General features: G+C 40.5%; 2 protein-coding genes across 5 annotated transcripts; both read right to left on the reverse strand.

Moving 5' to 3' along the window:
• Positions 1–2,130: 2,130 nt before the first annotated feature.
• LOC125372359 (GTPase IMAP family member 9-like) lies at positions 2,131–7,467 on the reverse strand. Its single transcript, XM_048382079.1, has 5 exons — positions 7,326–7,467; positions 7,153–7,175; positions 5,891–6,786; positions 3,650–3,754; positions 2,131–2,636 (listed from the first exon to the last, which is right to left on the reverse strand). The coding sequence occupies exons 3-5, from the start codon at positions 6,768–6,770 to the stop codon at positions 2,575–2,577; spliced, it is 1,047 nt and encodes a 348-aa protein (XP_048238036.1). The 5' UTR covers positions 6,771–6,786; positions 7,153–7,175; positions 7,326–7,467; the 3' UTR covers positions 2,131–2,574.
• A 3,258-nt stretch (positions 7,468–10,725) lies between these two features.
• On the reverse strand, positions 10,726–19,976 carry LOC124132109. 4 transcript variants are annotated; one of them, XM_046495749.2, is made up of 6 exons: positions 19,851–19,976; positions 16,328–16,449; positions 14,847–14,881; positions 14,288–14,380; positions 13,522–13,650; positions 10,726–12,562 (listed from the first exon to the last, which is right to left on the reverse strand). In XM_046495749.2, coding segments are annotated over exons 3-6 (498 nt in total). In that variant the 5' UTR covers positions 14,848–14,881; positions 16,328–16,449; positions 19,851–19,976; the 3' UTR covers positions 10,726–12,287. The 4 variants fall into 4 exon arrangements, 3 of the variants coding, with proteins under 3 accessions (XP_046351705.2, XP_046351704.2, XP_046351706.2); XR_007218129.1 differs by lacking the exon at positions 14,288–14,380; XM_046495748.2 differs by lacking the exon at positions 16,328–16,449 and having other exon boundaries at positions 19,851–19,971.
• Positions 19,977–22,148: the final 2,172 nt, after the last annotated feature.

The raw sequence follows: 22,148 nt of genomic DNA on the forward strand, positions 1-22,148 counted from the left end.
ATTGCATCGGACACAATTTTGTTCTCTGATGAGTTTAATTTCGAAATGTCCTCCGCATTCTACCATTAATCGTTTTGAGAGCTTTGCTGGGGCCTTGAATGTTGTAAGCCTGATCAAAACTAAAGCAAGTGTCGTATGACGCCCTTTTAAATCTTCGTAGAGCGAGCATGCTCGTTGGTACCTCAGAAGTTGTGAAATTCCTCGATATAAAGAGAATTGTTTACTGTTGGAAGCTTGAAGTGGTCCCTCTTCTCAAGTCTATGTACTAGTATGTGTAGGCATAGATTTAAATATGAAACAGATGAAGCGGTTTCACTGGTCTCTTTTGTTTCTAGTTCAGGTGGGCAAATCGGTGGTCGGGGACTGGCTATTTGACCATTATTAAACGATATCAGAATATCGACATACCTTGTGTTTACGCCTTTGCCAAATTCACGTGTTTTGATTTTGCCAATCCGAGCATAAATTCCGATTCCTATGCATAAAGAAACAAATCTGCAAGGTAGTGAGCACACTTCGTGTCTATAGGGCTGCTTTCTTTTGTCTAAGTGTCCTATCGCCAAGAGCGAATGACGTCTCAGCGCTATGCCGTAATGTCGACTTGATGTCTTATCATATGTCTGTCGGAGAAAAACCTGATACTTTCTACCTTAGAGTCCTACACATCCACAGTGGAATCTGGTGTTAAAAAAAATCTTATAACATAAGACGATACAACTCCCATTTATAACATTAGCGAACGGATATATAGATTAAGTGTCCATATATTACTTTGCTTACTCAATGACTCCCTGACTTACTGCACGAACGTCTATACTCGGATTGTGTTTGAGCTAGCGATATTGTGTTTATATGTTATCTACTGCGATGTGATAGTCACCCTGCTATAGAATACGGAGTAAATCAGTTAGAGCAACCAACATACAATCCTGAAGTGTCCAAGAGTGCGGTAACCTAGGGATTATTACAGTGCTGGGTCGTTACACTTGACCCGGGTTCGATAATATTGGAAAACAATTCTCGGAATGTTGCTGCAAGTTTATTGTAAAGCGGCCTAAAACCCCATTTAGTCACTCAAAAACAAATTCACTCACTCATTGAGGCAGGGATGATCCAGTTGTGTTCGGAGCCAAAATTCATTCCGTCCCCTATCCGCACCAGGATACGATGATCATGGGTTCGAATGGAAACGTATGCCTACTATACCTAGGCTTGGCCAATTGAAGGTTTACATAATATAAGGAAGAGAATGGGCATCGTTGACATTTGGGTTTAGGCCAGTATGTAACTTACATATCTTTGACAATGAAATTCAGTTTGTATTGATATGCTGTGCATTTGATAATATTAGTTCAAAATAGTTTCCATATTTCAATGTCCATACCTCTGCTAATCCAGGGGATAGTTTGATAACAATGTTGCAGTCCTCTGACTAAAAATATTTAGCAAAGTACAGACAGATGCGATCAATCTCTAATCTTCACGACTGTAAAGACTTGCTGTTGTCGTGTTCAAAATACCTTCATCGTATTAGGTGTACGTGGGCCTGAGGCCTTCATACTGAAATCAATGATTGATTGAATCCAAGATCCGCCCCGATTATGATCTTTGGAATGTTGACAAGATATCTGTGCTCGTGAGTTTCATCAAAGGGGTAAACGTCAACGATATGTGGAACGTTCCTTTCAATTAGGTGACTTTGAACATATGAGATGGAATGGTGTTAATTCCAATGGTCTTACAAAATAAACTTTCATTATTTTAAAGCCTCTTTTGTATCCTACAACGTCGTGTGAATTCGACTTTCACCGTCCGTCACATGATTCAGTCACTGAAAAAGCGTATGGTCAGCCCGACAAGCTAACAGACTGAGCAACGTCCAATATCAGTGCAATTATAATTAGTCATGCCAGGGGTATTATGGGTATGGCCGATTTGCATATTACTATGGTGTCACGCGCCCCATTCGCATTTCATTGGCTGGAGCACATTCGTCACCCGAAATGGCACGAGTTGGTTACGATTGATTGTAGAACTGCTAATGTCATTCGGCACCACTCGTCCCTTTACACTATCTATAAGATCACGAGTTATGCCTGTTTAAAAAGAAAATACGACAAACTAACAACATTGTTAATTGGGTTATTTATGACAATGAATTCATTATATACAGAATAAGTGTTGTCATCACTGAATTAAAAAAATAATCTAATACGTACTAACAAACAATAAACACTGAAAACAACCATTTATCTTCACCAAATCCGCCCATATATTCAAACGTAAACGCAAGTCGTTGTTCATGCTATTAACCCGAAGTTGGCCTGATCAAGCCTCATCAATGTATACCGCTGTGATTAAGGTGACAATGTGTTGTCTGTGGCGAAAAACGCCATTAACCCTATGTTATATTAAAATTATGAACTCAAATTTCTAGCCATGAACAATGTGTCTGACCTTTACAGGAAATGCGTGCTTCATAATAATGGTTCGGCTTTGTTTGTTCTGTGATATAAAAACGGAATATTAGAAATACAAACTCTAGATAACAAAATTTAAAGATCATTTTGCCAATTAGATAATGAAGCATTTTGATCGTGTTTCTTCTTGCCCTTTTGTCGAAGGTTCTTCTCCATCTGAAACCGAAAGACGTTACGAAGTGAATCTATGTTATATGCGTGTGGTGTGCATCCTTAAATCCATTATGGTGGGTCTTCGGGAGCACAATGTTACTCCGAACCCCGGGTGGTTAAAAGGTGTGCTCTGTCTTGGATCATTGCTAATGATGTCAACCAATGGCATACATGACCGAGTCTTCACAAGCCGCCGTGGTCTATATGTAATATTGATGAGTGCGGCGTAATATTTTACACATTTATCATATATAAAATCAAACGAGCGTGGGAATGGTTCCAATGTGTCAATACTCTGTGCTCCCTTAAAGTGAGTTTTGAGAATAAAACTGATTCTAACTCATTTGATTCTCACTATGTTAACAAAGGCGCTTCCATGTTCAGTTCGATTTTCAGAATGTGTAATCATATATCAAAATAGTGGTAATAGTCTTTGATCATTGTTTTATTCTTTACCCTAGCACAAACAACAATTTCACACTTATGTACTTGAGTCATGTTAACATATCCCCAAAACGAAAGTATATATCAATGTATTGAAAACTGAAGATTAATTTTAGAAATATAGAAATTGACTGTACGGCTGTATTGATTCATATTCCAACTGTGTACATAAAGAAAAAACACACTTGTCAAGAAAGACCAGGGTACCTTGATAAAATATATTAATGCGTAGTGGACCCAAAATGAAAGTTCAAATTCTAATCTCTAATGTGAATGAAATATTGTATTTCACTATAACTCAGTAAACATAAAAAACCTTGACACCAATAAAAGTGATAATCTTCTAAAGCTTCTAAAAATAACACAATACCATTATCACATTTACTTGTGCTTCGTAATGTACGTTTAACAGCAATTATTCTTATTCAATTTAATATCTATACAAATTAGACGGATTTCTTATTCGTGTAAAGTTGTAATCGTATATTTATGAACAAATATTTTATTGAGACTGTCTTTCAAACTGTTGGATATACATAATGTCTTAGCAAATGAGTTCAGATAATACTTACGCCCAGTGGAATCTGTTTCGTCGGATAATCGAGGATGGTTATTGTCAGGCGATGACGTCTTATGTTTACAACCAAAGCAACCCACAAGGCTTCCCATGGTTCTGCCTACAATTGATAAACTCCGAGTTAGTAGAAATTGTGTCCGAGCTACTATTGTTAACCTCTACATATGTGATGTAAGCAGGTGCTTGTATCTCTGGTTCTAGCTACTCTTGGTAACCTGTACATATGTGATGTAAGCAGGTGCTTGTATCTGTGGTTCTAGCTACTATTGTTAACCTCTACATATGTGATGTAAGCAGGTGCTTGTTTTCTGTGGTTCTAGCTACTATTGGTAACCTGTACATATGTGATGTAAGCAGGTGCTTGTATCTGTGGTTCTAGCTACTATTGGTAACCTGTACATATGTGATGTAAGCAGGTGCTTGTATCTGTGGTTCTAGCTACTATTGGTAACCTGTACATATGTGATGTAAGCAGGTGCTAGTGTCTGTGGTTCTAGCTACTCTTGGTAATCTCTATATATGTGATGTAAGCAGGTGCTTGTGTCTGTGGTTCTAGCTACTCTTGGTAATCTCTACATATGTGATGTAAGCAGGTGCTTGTGTCTGTGGTTCTAGCTACTATTGGTAACCTGTACATATGTGATGTAAGCAGGTGCTTGTATCTGTGGTTCTAGCTACTATTGGTAACCTGTACATATGTGATGTAAGCAGGTGCTTGTATCTGTGGTTCTAGCTATTGTTGGTAATCTCTTCATATGTGATGTAAGCAGGTGCTTGTGTCTGTGGTTCTAGCTTCTCTTGGTAACCTGTACATATGTGATGTAAGCAGGTGCTTGTGTCTGTGGTTCTAGCTACTCTTGGTAATCTCTACATTTGTGATGTAAGCAGGTGCTTGTATCTGTGGTTCTAGCTACTTTTGGTAACCTCTACATATGTGATGTAAGCAGGTGCTTGTATCTGTGGTTCTAGCTATTATTGGTAACCTGTACATATGTGATGTAAGCAGGTGCTTGTGTCTGTGGTTCTAGCTACTCTTGGTAATCACTACATATGTGATGTAAGCAGGTGCTTGTGTCTGTGGTTCTAGCCACTATTGTTAACCTCTACATATGTGATGTAAGCATGTGCTTGTGTCTGTGGTTCTAGCTATTGTTGGTAATCTCTACATATGTGATGTAAGCAGGTGCTTGTGTCTGTGATTCTAGCTACTCTTGGTAACCTGTACATATGTGATGTAAGCAGGTGCTTGTGTCTGTGGTTCTAGCTACTCTTGGTAATCTCTACATATGTGATGTAAGCAGGTGCTTGTATCTGTGGTTCTAGCTACTTTTGGTAACCTGTACATATGTGATGTAAGCAGGTGCTTGTATCTGTGGTTCTAGCTACTATTGGTAACCTGTACATATGTGATGTAAGCAGGTGCTTGTCCTGTGGTTCTAGCTACTCTTGGTAATCTCTACATATGTGATGTAAGCAGGTGCTTGTGTCTGTGGTTCTAGCTACTATTGGTAACCTGTACATATGTGATGTAAGCAGGTGCTTGTGTCTGTGGTTCTAGCTACTCTTGGTAACCTGTACATATGTGATGTAAGCAGGTGCTTGTGTCTGTGGTTCTAGCTACTATTGGTAACATGTACATATGTGATGTAAGCAGGTGCTTGTGTCTGTGGTTCTAGCTACTATTGGTAACATGTACATATGTGATGTAAGCAGGTGCTTGTATCTGTGGTTCTAGCTACTATTGGTAACCTGTACATATGTGATGTAAGCAGGTGCTTGTGTCTGTGGTTCTAGCTACTATTGGTAACCTCTACATATGTGATGTAAGCAGGTGCTTGTGTCTGTGGTTCTAGCTACTCTTGGTAATCTCTACATATGTGATGTAAGCAGGTGCTTGTGTCTGTGGTTCTAGCTACTATTGTTAACCTCTACATGTGTGGTGTAAGCAGGTGCTTGTATCTGTGGTTCTAGCTACTATTGTTAACCTTAATTTTGTTAATAACCATTGTATTATTGAAGCTAGGTGAACTGAAAATAGAACCTACTTTGTGAATTTACAAGTTCAGTGAAACGGTTGGTTTTACCTGTTGCTTCAACTCAAGCTGTTGGAACACTAGTCATTCATTAGAAACATATCTATACACGTGAACAATAAAATATCAAACATATGGATAACAATTGTACAGAAACAAAACTGCAATTGTGACACTCACCTGCGCGAAACAATTAACTTTACCTGAGTTTGGCGTCTTTGCATATGTGCTGGATGTTGATATGTCAAGAAGGGGTGATGATTCCAGCTCCTTCTTTTCCACTTCTGGTCCTAACAGTGAAGGGACATCATCTGTAGGAATGGCTGGGGGCGTCTGTGTTGTCGTCTCTCGTATCAACTTTGCATCAAACTCTCGTCTAATCTCTTCACGCACCCCTTTCTTCATTTCTTCTTTCTCTCTCCTATACTCTTCCTCCTGTTTTCTCTTCTCTTCTTCCTCTTTCTTCTGCTGACACCCAGTGGCCTCATCAAGCATGGCCACGGTGTAGACCATGTTGCTGTTCTGCGTCTGGAGATCCTTCAACATGGATACAAGTCTCTCTCCATACTTCGCCCTGGTCTCCCAGTCTCCCGTGTTGTCAAAGCCAATATACCGCCCACCACATGCCGTTAAAAACCTCTGAAGTTCTGGCGTACTGTCTTGAAGGAACTCATCCAAAGTCATATCATCGTAGGTGAGTTCGTCCAACTTTGTAAAGATGACAATAGTAAATCGGAACACATCCTCACCAAATACTTCTTCTACAATGCCAATCATCTCTCTTTCTTCCGCTGTGAACCGTCCTATCTTAATCACCAGTCCAAAAGCATCGGGTCCCGGAAGAGAAGTTTTGATACTTTCTACCAATTTTAATTTACAGGTATCAGTGTCTGGGTTTGCTGCAAAGAATCCAGGTGTTTCAGAAATCCTCAATGATGTTTCAGAAGATGTTACAGAGTAAATGTTATCCGATTCCTTTGAAGTAGTCTTCAAACTTGCCCCCATAATGGACTCTACAACTGCTGTTTTCCCAGCCCCGTGGCGTCCAATAAGAATGAGAGATGCTTTACCTGTCGTTGACATTATGCACCAGAGAATCCTTCAACATAAGGCAATCACTTCGTAACCTTTCGTGTGAGATTTTGTATGATGATTAGATATATTTTTCAGCTACAGACAGATACAAAACCAGAAATTATTATATTTAAAACTATGAGCCAGATTTCTTTTAAAAGAAACACCTTGCAACAATTTTTGTGACCCCCCTAAAAAAACAACACGGACACACGCGCACGCACGCACGCTCGCACGCACGCCGCGCACAGATTCGGTCCCTAACAGTCCCTGATTTAACTGAAATACTGTTCCAAACGGCATTAAATCACATTACTCAATTTTTCATTAAGTGATAGAGGGAGATTTAACCATGGAAGTTTAGGCTACTTTTGAAAGCATGTATACTTACTTGACGGGAACGACGCTAGCTTTCTGAAAACAAGGAGAAAATACTGTTAGTATTATTTTAACCTAAGTATTTGATCTACGCATAATTTATCAGCTGGAGGAAGGTGAAACGTAGATAATATTTACGTAGTGATGTATAAAACGTTACAATAAGGTTTAAACGATCCAACTAACCAAAGAGAATTCCTTATGAAAGCGCTAATGAATGTTCTGATGAACACAAGATGAATCTAGACAGATGTCCCGGCTACAGGGATCACTGGTGAAGTCACCTTCAGTAAACAAGAAAACCTTCATTTTGCTTACGAGATAGGCCTGACGCAGGACACCCAGATAATGACAGACTACATATACGCCTATGGAAGATACACGAAGATAACATGTCCTCCATGCAGTGTGTCTGCACTTGTTGTCTAATCTGGTTATGAATTAAAGTTACTATATCAGAACACTGAAATGATCTTGCTACATTTGGATTTTATGATATTATTGTCAGCTACCCTTAAGAACAAGCAGATTCAGTGACGAAATGCCTGCTCAACATAAGAATATTGTCAAGCAACAGTGATCACTCGTAAAAATAGCTTTTCGGTAAAGATATATCCTTTGACTTTAAAAAACATTTTTTATGCACATTGTCTGAGTGACGAGTGTCACTAGTAGGTTAGAAAATGCTTACCCTTTTTGCGAACACCTGGTGTCATCACTGATTTCCAGCGATTCATTTATATCATTTTTTATTTTATTTTCCTTTTACGCCAAATGGAATCTGTTTCGGCAGATAATGGAGACAGGTTTTATAATTTTTTTATCATGTCCATGACACTCAGATATGCACTTTGCACGGGGCAAGGATAATCGCGATAAGTGAAGTTTGTACATGTTGATCCATCTGCAGACGTCGCTGTATAAAAAAAAAACGAAGATAGAAGTTATAAATTGTCCTTATTTTCTATTCAACCTATCACCTGCCGCCGTAATATAGCAAGCATATAGCTGAGTGCGACGTTAAACATCAAACAATCAAACAATCCTATATATAGGCAGAGCTGAGTAAACCCACAATCTGATGAGAAAAGTCTGTATCACATGATTTGTGACATTATATGGAGTGTTGATGTGACCTTGCCATATGTATGGTGGCCGAGAGGGGACATCGCTTTCTCGCTCTATCCCTTTATCGCTTTCTCGTTTTCCCGCGGTAAAGCAATATCCCCTCTTGACCACAATAGGGGCCACATGTGCTCTCTGCTTCAATTGGGAGGGAATGTTGAACTTTTCTCTCTATTTACTTAAAACATAATTTAACTGTACAGACGCAGGTGATTCTAAAACAATCCACAGATTTTTGCGTAAAATGTAATTGATTGGCTTATGTTCCTATTTAGTTTTATGTGACCATCACGCCGAAAGCACGTGGCGGATGCCAATACGCTCCAAATAAATCAGGTTAAAATCTAAATATATACTTTTCAAAAGAAGTTGAGAAGACTATGGTTAATTAGTCATGGCTGATTGTATTGCAAAATACATTGTCTTATAATTGTGGGTGTTCTATTACTTGTTTTCGGTAGTATATGATGCTACAGTGTGTCATATCTGTTGTCCGTACATATTCTTTTTCACATTTGATGTAGGATCAATTTGAATTGTGTCTCTGCCTTATGCAAAGTATATGTACTTGCATACAGTAATTTGATAAACGCCCCTGTGAGTAAGTGAGAACGGTTTTACGTCGCTTTTAACAATAATCCAGCAATATCACGGCGGGGGACACCAGAAATGGGTTTCACACATTGTACCCATGTGGGGAATCGAACTGGGTCTTCGGCTTGACGAGCGAACGCTTTAACCACTAGGCTACCCCAATGCCCCCATCGATGTGGTGTTATCACAGTTGATATGTGTACTTGTGTAAACTACACATATGGGGATACATACTAATCAGTATGGCCACATAGTTAACGTTGATAACAATATGAAGTGCATTACTATGAACACACATGTTAAATCATCTATCATTGTAATATTTTGTGCATAAAATCTTAAGTATAGTTGTGTCAAAATTATTTGTGTGTGTGTGTGTGTGTGTGTGTGTGTGTGTGTGTGTGTGTGTGTGTGAGTGAGTGTGTGTGTGTGTGTGTGTGTGTGTGTGTGTGTGTGCGTGTGTGTGTGTGTGTTATGAACAAAATGAAAATATGAACGACTATTCTGTTGTTAATTTATTACACTACAAGAAAATAAACACGTGTGTTTACAAACTAAACGTAGCAGCACTAATAGCGGTGATAATTATAGGAATGGGTCACTGAATATCAGCAAAAGACGTTTAATGTACGGCATTATGGGAAATATCGCTTTCTCGCTCTATCGTTTTCTCGCTCTATCGCTTTTTCATATGAAAGAATCGGATGTTCTTTAACTTCTTTTGAATAGTATCTACTGTTAATCTTCAAAATTTACGTTAGAGTTAATCATAAATGCAAAAAAATAAGAGTAGACTTAATTAATTAAACTTTGCATTTATGTCTCAGAAATGACTGTTGATAAGACGGCCTCACTGCACACTTTGAATAGCGGAAATACCAACTTGAATATAAAACCAATCAACTATCTCTTTCCACATAACGGTTTACTGAGAACAATATGTCATTCAAACACTATAAATTACATAATGGACACCCGGTAGTATAACCATTGCTTGGGTGAGGTCTTCCAGTTTGATGACATCTAACTCCGCTAACAGAATAAAGATTGATATAAGCTAAGTGTTGTTTTTAGGAAAACACTATTGTTTTTAGGAAGTACTCTACTCAGCGCTTGTAAGCGGTGTTATTTGCTGTTTGTTTTGATAACTAGGCCTGGGGGCGGGGGTCCAATAAAACTCCTAAATAGGTCCATTAATCAATCAAATATTTTTTTACGCAGAAATCCGTGGATTGTTATAAAAGCACTTACGTCTGTACTGTTAAATTATGTTTAAGTAGATAATGAGAAAATTTCAACATTCCCTCTATATGTATAATTTGAAATGTGACTGGAAAAATCTCAGCTCTCTTTTATGATTAAAACCACCTCAGCCTCCCCCACCTGAGGTCAGATTTAATGTTATTTTAGGTCTATACTTTTTATCGTATAGAAACACATTACACATGGACCCCTAAAGTGACCCAGAGGGACTATTGTTACATCGCGAGAAAGCAATAAAGCGATAGTGCGAGAAAGCGACTTCTCCTCTGGGGCACCATAGTTAGGACGCTTTCAGCAATATTCCAGCAGTATCACGGCGGGAAACACCAGAATGGGCTTTATACATTGTACCCATGTGAATCCAAACGGGATCTTCAGCATGTCGCGACGAGCGAACGCTTTAAGAACCAGGATACCCACAATTTGACAGGACGAGGTATGATAGTGACATGATCGTTTGCAGATGCATGACCAGTATTGGCCAAAAAGGTCGGTTCTGTCAAACATGAGTTTTTGACCAAACTGCTTTTTCCTGCTAATTTCTGTCCATTGTCATTATAGTCTGTTTGCTACAAAATCAAAAACCAAAAAGCAACAATTCGTCTTAAAGGGCATGAAAGTTATTTATTTGTCAATACCAAATCGTCAAGATTATAACATTCATATAGCGACGTGCATGTACGTTTATGTATATTTGTGGCTGCTTGTACTAGTCCGGAATAGTCTATCTTTCAAACACTTGCATGTTTTGGGCATGATCACGAACGTATTTGTTGTTTGTATGTTTCCGCAATAGTATAGCTACACGACGGCGGCCTGTAAATACTCGAATCAGGAACAGATATACCAGTGGTTAATATCATGTATTTACCGTTTGGCTGTAAATGACATTATGTTTTAATAGATGTTGATTTACGCTGTAGTCAACAACATTCTAGCTACATCTCTGCGGCGGACAAGTCGGACAAGTGGTTGATAACATGAATGTCGACTATCGCAATCGATGCGCGAAGCCAGGTCACACACAGTATCCACACGATCCTCTTTGATCGACTCCAACGACAAGCATGGCGATTCAGGAGAAGAATTGGACCCTAGTACATGTATTCCACGATGGTCCTTAGAGTCGACAACAGAAGGTCGGATGGTCATGCTCCATGAATTGGCTGATAGCCCCAATGGCGTGAATCGCTACTCACAAGATCCCGTGTGACGAGACAATTAATTTAACCACTCAACCTACATTGTCGATCCAACTCTCGTAAAGGAGTAATTCCTTTAAGATAATACGTGAGGTTTAACGTCGCGTTTAAGATTATTTCCCTAATAGCCCACTGGAATGCCATGCCGAAGTTTAACATGGACACCTCACTCAGAAACATTATACAGAATCTCATCCGAGCAGTCCTTGTGTTATCCCGTTAATGACGAGCGGCAGGCAGGGTAACAACAAGTGCTATTTTTTAAAAGTATTTTGGTATGACTGGATCAGGGGACCGAATCACCGACCTTTCGTTATCCGTGCAGACGCCCTCTTCACTAGATCACGGAGGCGGTCGAGTTATGATAACACGATGAGTAGGCCAAATACAGTCGAAAGAAATTTATTACATATATGATAATAAGATAGCAATGAATGAAGCAATACACATACAGTAAACTACGGTTATAACGAACACGCTTATAACGAACTGACGGATATAACGAACTTACTTTTTTTGGTCCCGACTATTTGCTGTAGTTATGCTGTATATATACTTATAACGAACTACGGTTATAACGAACTAAAATAAGTAGTCCCTTTGAGTTCGTTATAACCGTAGTTTACTGTATAAAGAATACGCCATCGATGAATTATTGACAAATAACTTTACATTTGCATTACTATGTGTGTAACATTTAGGACAATGAAGAGGGGTAGATGCTCACAAGAGATTGGTTATCAGGGGGATACCCGTTTCGCTAAAAATAGCTGTCCAATCAAAGTACACTTAGGACTGAGGGAATGCTGTGCTAAACTGGTGATAAGAGAGAGGGAGATAGTGACGTCACTTCCGAAACGAAGCTTTGGTGGCAAAGGGGGCCCATAGTAAATATCGCACCATTGTGGATATACGCTGTATGATTGAGGGTGCTATGTAACTGAAATGTTTCCTTATAAACTGTTCACTCCGAAAGTTGGTTCTTTAGTTTCAGACCGGCAACTTCACGTCTTAGAGCTTCCGTCTCCATGGCAGTTTTTCCTTGTTGTATTAAGAATTCCTCTCTCTCTTTTGCCATCTTCATCTGCATCGATTTTCGAAATTCTCCCTTCATCTCTTTCTTCATCTTCTCTTCCTCAGTGTGCGCCACTTCATCTACTCTCCTTTGCAGGAAGTCTTCACTGGCAGGTTCTTTACCCTTTGGCCCATTTGTAATACCAGGGTCATGAACAGAAGCTCCTGAAATTAAATCGACACAAATATATTATTTTCTGATTTCCCAAACTGAAAGATCTAATGTAACAACGAACAAGATAACTGTGTCACCACATCGCCATAGACCCCGCCCACGACCTACTCGTGTTAAAATAAGTATTAATATTAGAAAACGCATCCCGAAAATCTGCCTTAACTCCTCAGTTGGTGTTGATATTAGTCCAACAAGGTCAAGTGAAAATATATATGAGATAAACATACTGTGCGTCATCAATGCAGAGATAGGCTACCTGCAGATTTAACCGCGCTAATTTGGTACTGCACGTGCAGTTCTCATAACGAGGGGGCACGGGTGGCCCAGTCGTCTAAGGCGCCGCGATTCGCACTTCAGAGTTGCGTCCATTGGGCACGCCAGATACCTGTGATTGTGGCTTCGAATCCCGGGTCGCCCCAGTTATGTTTCTAGGTTTGTCAGCACAATACCCGTGCTCATGGGTTTCACCGAAGTGGTAAACGTCTGAGACCTGCATCACTTCGGGCTTTCCTCCCACATTAAGCTGACACGCCGTGATATAACTGGAATACTGTTAAAAGCGGCGTTAAAGCCAACTCACTCAATCTTATAACGATGTTTTAGAGGTTGTCATTTCCAAAATATGCGGTTTGGGGGAGCCAAAGGTGACATTTGTTATATACCTCGCCTCGACATCGTGATGCACACTGCCCTTCCATTCAATAGTTAATTGGAGGTACGGGTGGCACAGCCGTCCAAGGCGCTGTAATTCGTGCCAGAAACCTCGGATCATGGGTTCGAATCCCAGTTTACACTCATGCGTTTCTAGGTTTGTCAGCACCATACCTGTGCTCGCTCGTGGGTTTCACCAAGGTGGTGACCTGCGTCACTTCGGACTTTCGTTCCACATCAAGCAGACACGCCATGATATAACTGAAATAATAAACTCACCCACCAACTCCTTATTTACCTGCTGTCTCTGTAGAAGGTCTGGGCATCGGGTTGACTTTCGCAACCTGTACTCCCCCATTGCCGCAGGCTGAACACACTCCTCTTGGTAGCAATGTCGCCATTTTGCATCTCGGACATTGTGTTTGACCTTAAAGAAGAATAACTTGCTCTATAATTCTTATTTGTTGAAACAGTTTGGTATGAATATTTGGTATTGTCACAACAATAAAGGAACCAAAATTATCCCACGAGATATCTTGCATTTCACTCCCAATGTGCTAGTATTAGAACCTCGCTATGATACTGATATACCAATAATTTAAATCTGAGATTCCAATAAAAGCGACAAAACCATTTCAATCATCATAAGAAACATATGAGATTCCGACTACATTTTTATGTGTGTGTGTGTGTGTGTGTGTGTGTGTGTGTGTGTGTGTGTGTGTGTGTGTATTATGTATTGACGTTTACATTATTAAATTGATTGACGTTGAAACTATTTAAATGGTGTCCCTTTTTGGTCTTATCTGCATTTTTATGGAATAAGTTCTTACTTTCCAGAAATGAAATTGTGTTTACTTGCCGGTTTAAAATATAAACTAGGTCATGAAACAGATTACTCAATCATCTCATTTCCATTACTGAGACTGCTCTTGTTTAGAGACATTTGATTTGACTTTTAGTGGTCCAACACGCCGTAAAACTAAAATATCATACCATACCACCAGGGCAACTAGAGACCCAAACAGAAAAGTGGAGCTGAAGTGGTAAGTAAAAGTATTTACCGCTCTTCAAGGGTGTAGTTCGTAATTGGTTACATTTCTTGCAACAACTCTGGCTTGTTTCATTCAATTCGTGGCAAAGCTTACACACCCACACTGAAACACATCAGTATGCAAATGCTTTAAGTGATATACCATTGTTGCAAGGTGTTTTTTGTAAAAAAAATTCAAGCTCAAAGTTTTAAATTAAAACATATCTGGCTTTGCCGATATAGCTGAAAAAACCCATCTAATCTCGATACAAATTCCCACCCCCAGAATAATAGTCCAAAAGGCTTGTTCCAATGAATGTTTGTTTGGGTCACGTGTCGTACAATTATATCCCGATACCACCCTCGAACTACACGATGATTGAGATGTGTGTGGATCAGGCTCGAGTAGAAAGTTAAAAGTGACGTTTGCACAAGCTGTGTGAGGATTTGGCTGTGTTCTAAGACAAATAGAAGACCCGTGACAGTAATGTATCGTGATACAAAGGAACGATTGCCAGAACCATTGGTTATTGTTAAAGTGCCTCTCGTCCCTTATTAATCAACACACACAGTCAGTTCATAATACGTACTTCCGTTAACTTCCTGGTGGTCCAGACACTTCACACTGAAATGTAAAAGATCTTGAGATTTAAACAAACCTACAAAAAAAACCATAACCTCCAAACATCTTCCCACACATTCTGCTGAATCTACTGTGACTTGGCTGACGATCTTGGCTTTGCCATCATGTTGAACATTACCTGGTCGATTAGGTACTCATTAAACTCTAGCACTACGATTAGTTGTACCCATATAACAGTATAATAGTTTTGAAATAGGGTAACAATAGTGAGGTCATTCTAGTTATATTTCGAAATAAATAAACTGCAAGCGCTTCCGTGGTATTTGATTGGCTAACCAAATAATATTTTCAGAAACCGAAAAACAGTTAGGCCACGCCCACATAACAACTACTGTTTCCTGATTGGCTGATAATAGAGTGGGCGGGGCTTGTGTTGGATTATTGCGCTGAACTATGTAACTGATCATGAATTCGTACTGTTGTCTACAGTTTTGTGAGTGTGTTAATAATTCATAAGTAATTATTGTTGTCTTTTTATATTTATGATAATTGACTTCAATATTTTTTTACTTTATGGAGATTTAAATGTAAAAACCGGTGCTCACAATCTGCGTAATTCCGCTACGCGGATTTACACAGTTTGCACAACGAATTTTAGTTTATAACTCCCTAAACGAAAAAAAATATTGAAGACAATTCTAAAAGGGTCGGTCGGGTGAGAGAACCCTTCAGCAACCCATGCTTGCCGTAAAAGGCGACTACGCTTGTAGGGATTGGGTGGTCAGGCTCGCTGACTTGGTTGATGCATGTCATCGATCTCAATTGCGTGGATCGATGCTCATAATATTAATCACTGGATTGTCTGGTCCAGACTCGATTATTTACAAATCCCCGTCATATAGCTGGAATGTGCGTCGTTAAACAACAAACCAACCAACCAACATGGGAACAAAGCTACACACTGCTTTGAGTAACAGTAAATCCATGACATGACCTAAACATACTCAAATCATGACTTAAGAACAATATGTATTTGTACATTCGGCATATCTTCCTTATGTAAGTGGGACGGCGGGGTAGCCTAGTGATTAAAACACTCGCTTGTCACGCCGAGGACCCGGGTTAAATTTCCTACTGCGGTACAATGACTGAATCATTGTCGTCGATTGTTACACGATATATGTTAAGGCGAAACAAACACTGAAGAACGCTACTGATCCAGCTTATAACCGGAACTAGTTTAATACACAATCATGTACATACATGTACTTAACATGTACATGTAATTAAGACAGAAGCTCATTTAAGTTAGAACTTTCCGTTAAGGTAAGCTAAAATAAAATTAAAGAAACATAATTAATATCTTCTCAGAAGGCTTGGATTTAAAACGCGTGTGGGAAATAGGAACTTTTTCAACACTCTTTCTCACTTATCATGTGCAGTTGAAGCCTCATACGTATATGGAAAACAAATAAAACGGCCACTCACGTGGACTGTTATTTTACTTCAGTTCTGAAGAAGGTTGTCACATAAGGTTGTCTTTGAAACTTGCAGTAGTACCGAGTTTTAAGTGTGCAGTTCCGGTCTGTGTTCTTGGGAAACACTCGTACCTACGTTACCATGAAAAGAACAAGTGAAAAAGACATGTTTATTTTCAAATAAGATATACAAGTTTGCAAACGTTCAAAATATGTCTGTTAACATGGTGCCCTATTTACTTTCTAATTAGTTTCATTTTATTAAAACTACGATTATTTAAGTAATGTACTCTGCAAAAAAAGAAACGCAAAAGTGATTTGGATATATATTTTGTATATATCATATAAATAATGAACAGATGGTAATCGATTGTTCAAAATTGTCACACATTGTCGTTGACCCAGGTTCCATATGGCACACATGGAACAGTAGATTTTCAAGTGAAGGTCATCTGTTCTCAATATCTTCTATGGCCACCATTAGAGTCCAAAACTGACTGGCATCGTCGTCAGATCCCGAATTTTTGCCTGGACAATCTTCACCCACTCTGCCTGCAGTTCTTGTGCCAACTGGTGGCGGTTCTGTGGTTGTCGATGACGTGCTCGCAGTCGTTGATCCAGTGCAGCCCATACACGTTTGACTGGATTTAAATCTGGAGACCAAGACGGCCATAGCAGGACCTGGATGTTTTTATTCATGAAAAAGGCTGTTGTCAGTCTTACCGTGGGAGGTCGGGCGTTGGCTTGTTGGAAAATGACGTTTGCTTGTTGAATAATGGGAAGGACGTGTGGCCGAAGAATCTCATCCATGTAACATTGTGCCGTTAAATTCCCCAGAACGTGCAACAAGTCTGTTCTATCAGTGTAGCTGCCCACGTCACTCTACCACCACATCTAAGTCATGTAGCCGTATGAATCTGCATGTCCTGTGCTCCAGTAGTGATACTTGGTCGACCGGATCTGGGAAGATCCCGTGTTGTCCCGTGTGTCTGATAACGGTTCCACAGTCTTGTAATGGTGCTTGGTGCTACGGTAAAAAACCTGGCTACAGCTGAAGATGATTCTGCTGTTTTGAGGGCTTTGTTGCGTTGGGCTTCAGTCAGTCGAGGCATGTTTTCGCTGTTCACATGCTGTAAGATAATGATGACATGCAAATGAAAACCCAACGTTTTATAGCCAAACAAGTGATGTTGCATTTGCATGTCATGCTGGTGTGTTTCGGCGCAAGGATCTCACTTGGTCGTGTTTTTGCGATTTTTCCATCTTTTCACCAAATTTCTGCGGTACCTGATTCTTTCCACAGAAATCAATCCCAATCCATGCAGAAAAGTTCAATTAATTTTTCGTATTAATTCTTTTGCAAATTATATATCCAGTTTTATAATGGCATCATGAGGAGACAAGTGAGCTAACTGACGATAAAAGTCCAGCTGGAAACTGAACTTGTTGGAAACTTTACCATACTTTTAAATCACTCTAGTTTAAAGAACTTGAAAAAAGATGCATGAAGTAAAATGCATTGTAAAGATCAAAACCTCAACGAAATCAATATTTAAAACGACAGCCATACAGCATCCGATATTGGCATGGCAGTTGCCCGAATTGAGGTGGGATAGCAATAACCAGGGCACACACATCTGAAATCGGTCACGTTCAATGACACGTCACATAAATAGCGCGTGTGACCACCCCCTGCTTACAAGACACGTAAAATCTCCCCGTCACACAGAAAAAGTCAGTCGTCTGTGGGATACGTCGCCATTCTTCTTGGAGGCCCTGCATCTGTTCTTGTCGGTTGGCTGGAGGATCCATGACATCCCAGACGTGTTCTCTGGGGAACATGTCTGGGGAGCGTGCACGCCACGGTAACACGTTGACGTTGTTAGCTGCAAGGAAGTTCTGTACGGTTCGGGCTGTATGAGGTCTGGCGTTGTCATGCTGATAAAGGACACCTCGAGACAGCTATTGTATGAATGATCGGACAATCGGACGAAGAATGTTATCCACGTAACGCCGAGCTGTCCTATTTCCGTTAACGATGACCAGTGGTGCTCTCTCCTGTCCACAACGTCGTCCCCACACAATAACACCCCTTACGCGATACGGTACGACCTCAAGAACGCAACATGCTGCCGTTTGTTCTCCCCTTCGGCGGTAAACATGTTGTCTTCCATCAGCTCTGAAGAGACAGAACCGGCTTTCATCAATGAAGACGACCATCTGCCAGTAACGTCGCTGCCAACGACGTACAGTCTGGGACAATCTCAATCTCTGACGACGACGCTGCGCTGTCAATAACTGTCCTCTGTAAGGTCTGTAAGCCCTCATTCCTTGAGCCCCGAGTCGCCTGACCACTGCCTGTCGACTAACCATGTGCCCTAAGCCATTCGTCGCTGATGAAGTATCTGTCAGGAATCGATTCCGGAGTCGCAAAGTCCGCAACTACCGGTCTTCATTGGGCGTAGTTACCCTTGGTCTGTCTGTCTTATGTCTGCCCGGTCTATCTGTAACGTTGCGTCAGGTTATAGCAACATGGGGGCAACCAAACGTACTCGCAATGTGGTCAGGGGTGGCTCCCACCTGTATCATACCCAGTGCCCGCTTGCGTTGTTCGAGTGCCAGTCGTGGCATTTCTGTGTTGTTGTTTTTTTATCAGTGTGAGTATCTGGCATGCCGTCCGTATGCGTTATGAACCTATATTGCACGTGTATTTTCGGGTGCCCAAGCGGCACGTGTTTTTCGCTCTCGCAGTTTCTAAAAAGAAAAACGTGCCGTGGACGTGTATCACTTTCCGCATAGAGCATTGTTGTGCTTGGACGATGTGTATCAAATTAGTTTGAACTTTTAAATTTTGCAATTTCATTTTTAAAGAGGTAAAGTATCTTTTTGCCGCCAGTGTACTCAGTTAACTTCCTTGCACGTGAAGATTTATATACATTCGTCACCACTCGCATCTTTCCGTAACCTACAAGAAGGAATGGCACGAGTTGGTAACGAATGGAAGCATAAATGGTAAAATGACACGATATTACATGATCATAAATTAAATGTTACAGATAAGGAAACATTATTGACGTTTAGTTAATTATATTGATAGTTATGTGGAAAACATTTGAATATCGATTGCACTCAGCAATAGTCCAGCTATGGGACGGCGGTCTGTAAATAATCTAGATAAGTCAATCCAGTGACTGATATCGGTTGCATCGATCTTGGCAAATGCGTTTAGATGGCATGCATCAGCGAGACTGACAACCAGATCCCGTTAGCCGCCTCTTAAGAAAAGACAAGGTTACTTTTCCAGTTATGCCTCCGGTTTGCGTGTGTACAAGACAAATTTTGAAGTAGTGGTTTTACAAAAAACATTATCTTCCATAGCCATTTAGGTCAGTTCATATCACACATGAACGTGATTCATTTCTTTACTGTTCAAGAAGAGCAAGTACTAAATATTATTGATTCTGAATATTCGCACAGACCAATGCCGATGAACATCAATTAACAAAATACTACCTTCCACTAAAGGCACTAACCTCTGAAATCAGCGATTCACTTCTATGTCAAACAGGCTCAGCATATGATGAACAACATGTCAGAAAATGACATGGTACATGTATCTAACATGTTATCAACAACACAGGTCACAAGGTCGAGTCTTACGATAGGTCTGACACGTACGCAACGAGTTTCGCGATAGACTGGTGTAGTGAGGCAATCATCAAGCTCGTTACACATTCGATGACATTTGAGGACGTTTTTTGATAACATATACATGTATCAATATACAGTATTGCAGGCTGTTTAGTCCATAATATGCTCAAAGGAAACGCGAATACCATACATCTTGATTAATATATGAATATTACTCTTATTCAAGAGATATTAGATTGGTTCGACGCACAAACGAACATACTGGTATTTTGTGTGAATCGACGCTCATGAACGCATCATATGTGACGTCATAGAGCCATGTCTCTAGATGCACCATGCAAATATGTCTTGTACAAACTAGCAAAGTTCGGAAATGACGTGCAGCATATTGTGATAAGAATAAAGACACTGCTGTACCACTTGACTGATTGTTAGTTTTGTCATAAAGTGGTACGCATTGGAAACATCGCGTTTCTATTGGCGGTCAGTATATAAATGTGTGCTGCCCGCCGCACCCCTCCATGTAGAAACATACAAAACATTCATTCCACATTGGATTTTCGGTAGGTGATGGGATCAACTATGTGATACAAGCAATAGGTGTATGCACATTATCACCAAATGAGTTCATTATCGTGTTCAAGCGGCTTTGTTTTCGGTGGAAGTATTTCCCGATTCGTCATCTTTCTTTTTACGAAAATAGTGTAATACTTAAAGCTACTTCGTTAAGATGAAACTGTAGTAATATGCGAAGTGAAATGGGGTTTAACGTCGCGTTCAAGGTGATTGAAAATCACCTTTTAGCGATGTGCATTGCACGTGTGTGTTGCTCCTTGTACTCGTCCGGACTTACGCCGGTTATATAGTGCTAGCCCACTAAGATACTAGAGGGACTCTCAGACACATTATACTGACTCCGAGCCGACCTCTTCTTGATTTATCCCATTATTGCCGAGCGCCAAGGGGCGGTGGGGTAGCCAAGTGGTTAAAGCGTTCACTCGGCAACCCGAAGATCCGGTGTGAAGCCCATTTCTGGTGTCCCCCACGGTGATATTGCCGGAATATTGCTAAAAGCGGCGTAAAACCATACTCACTCACTCACTCACTCACCGAGCGCAAGGCCTCGTCCTTTGATACCCTACCTGCTTTAGCTATGCAAAGACTGCTCTCACTCACTATTTTCGTTTAAATCATACGGATGGCAAATGTGGGGCAATCCGTCTGTGGTTTGGATATAAGACAACTCCATTCTTGCATCTTAACATGTGCTCGCTTTGGTGAAATTCCTGTGTGTTTTTAATTTTTAAGAAGTGTCTGAACCGTCGTAGGAGAAATACCACACTCTTAAACCATACTGAATGATGGCAGACTTTCATATTTATGGTTAAACGGATTTTCAAACAGATTATTTAGCATATAAAAATAATGTTTGTGAAGAGCAATAATTCTGTATTTTATTTGGCAAATAAACTACCGGGCAAAAGAAAGTTTACACTCTAAAAACAGTTGTATAAAAAGCCAAAAAGCTGGTACAGGTTTGAACCCCCGCAGAAAACATTCGCCCAAATGCAACATGACCACAACCACAACGCAGATTTTCGAACGCAGCTTTCCAAATCATGCATTGTTGAAAACGTGCAAAACGTGATTTTGAGACATTGGTCCAAATGCACGTGCACGTACTCAACGTCAGATAGCATGAACCTTCAACTGCTCCCAGACCACCATCAGCAAGTTGATAATCCGCTACCAGCAGACAGGACAGACTCAAGACCGGCCAAGACCGAGAGTGACAACACCGGCCGAAGACCGCTACATCCGGCAGATTCACCTCCGAAACAGATGTGTGACGGCGACGTCAACGGCGGCAACAGCACTAGGGCATGCCATCAGCAGACGAACAGTCCTTCGACGACTACGTACGGCTGGTATACGAGCCTATCGACCCTTCCGCGGAATGGCCTTGACCCGTCTACACCGTCAACGCAGACTGCAATTGGCACGAACTGTACGTCGGTGGCAGCGACGTGACTGGGCGAGAGTGCTCTTTACAGATGAAAGTCTGTTCTGTCTGTTCAGGAACGATGGCAGAGTTCGAGTTTTTCGACTAAGGGGAGAGCGACTGGCGCCAAACTGCATTAGAGAAGTTCAGCCGTTTGAAAGTGGAGGCGTCATGGTAT

Source organism: Haliotis rufescens, unplaced genomic scaffold (assembly GCF_023055435.1).
Source record: "Haliotis rufescens isolate VD_foot unplaced genomic scaffold, xgHalRufe1.0.p SCAF_4, whole genome shotgun sequence".
In the NCBI taxonomy this organism is placed as follows: Eukaryota; Metazoa; Mollusca; class Gastropoda; order Lepetellida; family Haliotidae; genus Haliotis; species Haliotis rufescens.

Coding starts and splice junctions, on each gene's coding strand:
- LOC124132109 (XM_046495749.2), bottom strand. Junction 13,651..14,287: donor AACTACACCCTTGAAGAGCG/GTAAATACTTTT, acceptor TTCTTCTTTAAG/GTCAAACACAATGTCCGAGA. Junction 12,563..13,521: donor ACCTTCTACAGAGACAGCAG/GTAAATAAGGAG, acceptor ATTTAATTTCAG/GAGCTTCTGTTCATGACCCT.
- LOC125372359 (XM_048382079.1), bottom strand. CDS start 6,770: ATGTCAACGACAGGTAAAGCATCTCTCATTCTTATTGGACGCCACGGG. Junction 3,755..5,890: donor TGCAAAGACGCCAAACTCAG/GTAAAGTTAATT, acceptor TATCAATTGTAG/GCAGAACCATGGGAAGCCTT. Junction 2,637..3,649: donor CGAAACAGATTCCACTGGGC/GTAAGTATTATC, acceptor TTTCGGTTTCAG/ATGGAGAAGAACCTTCGACA.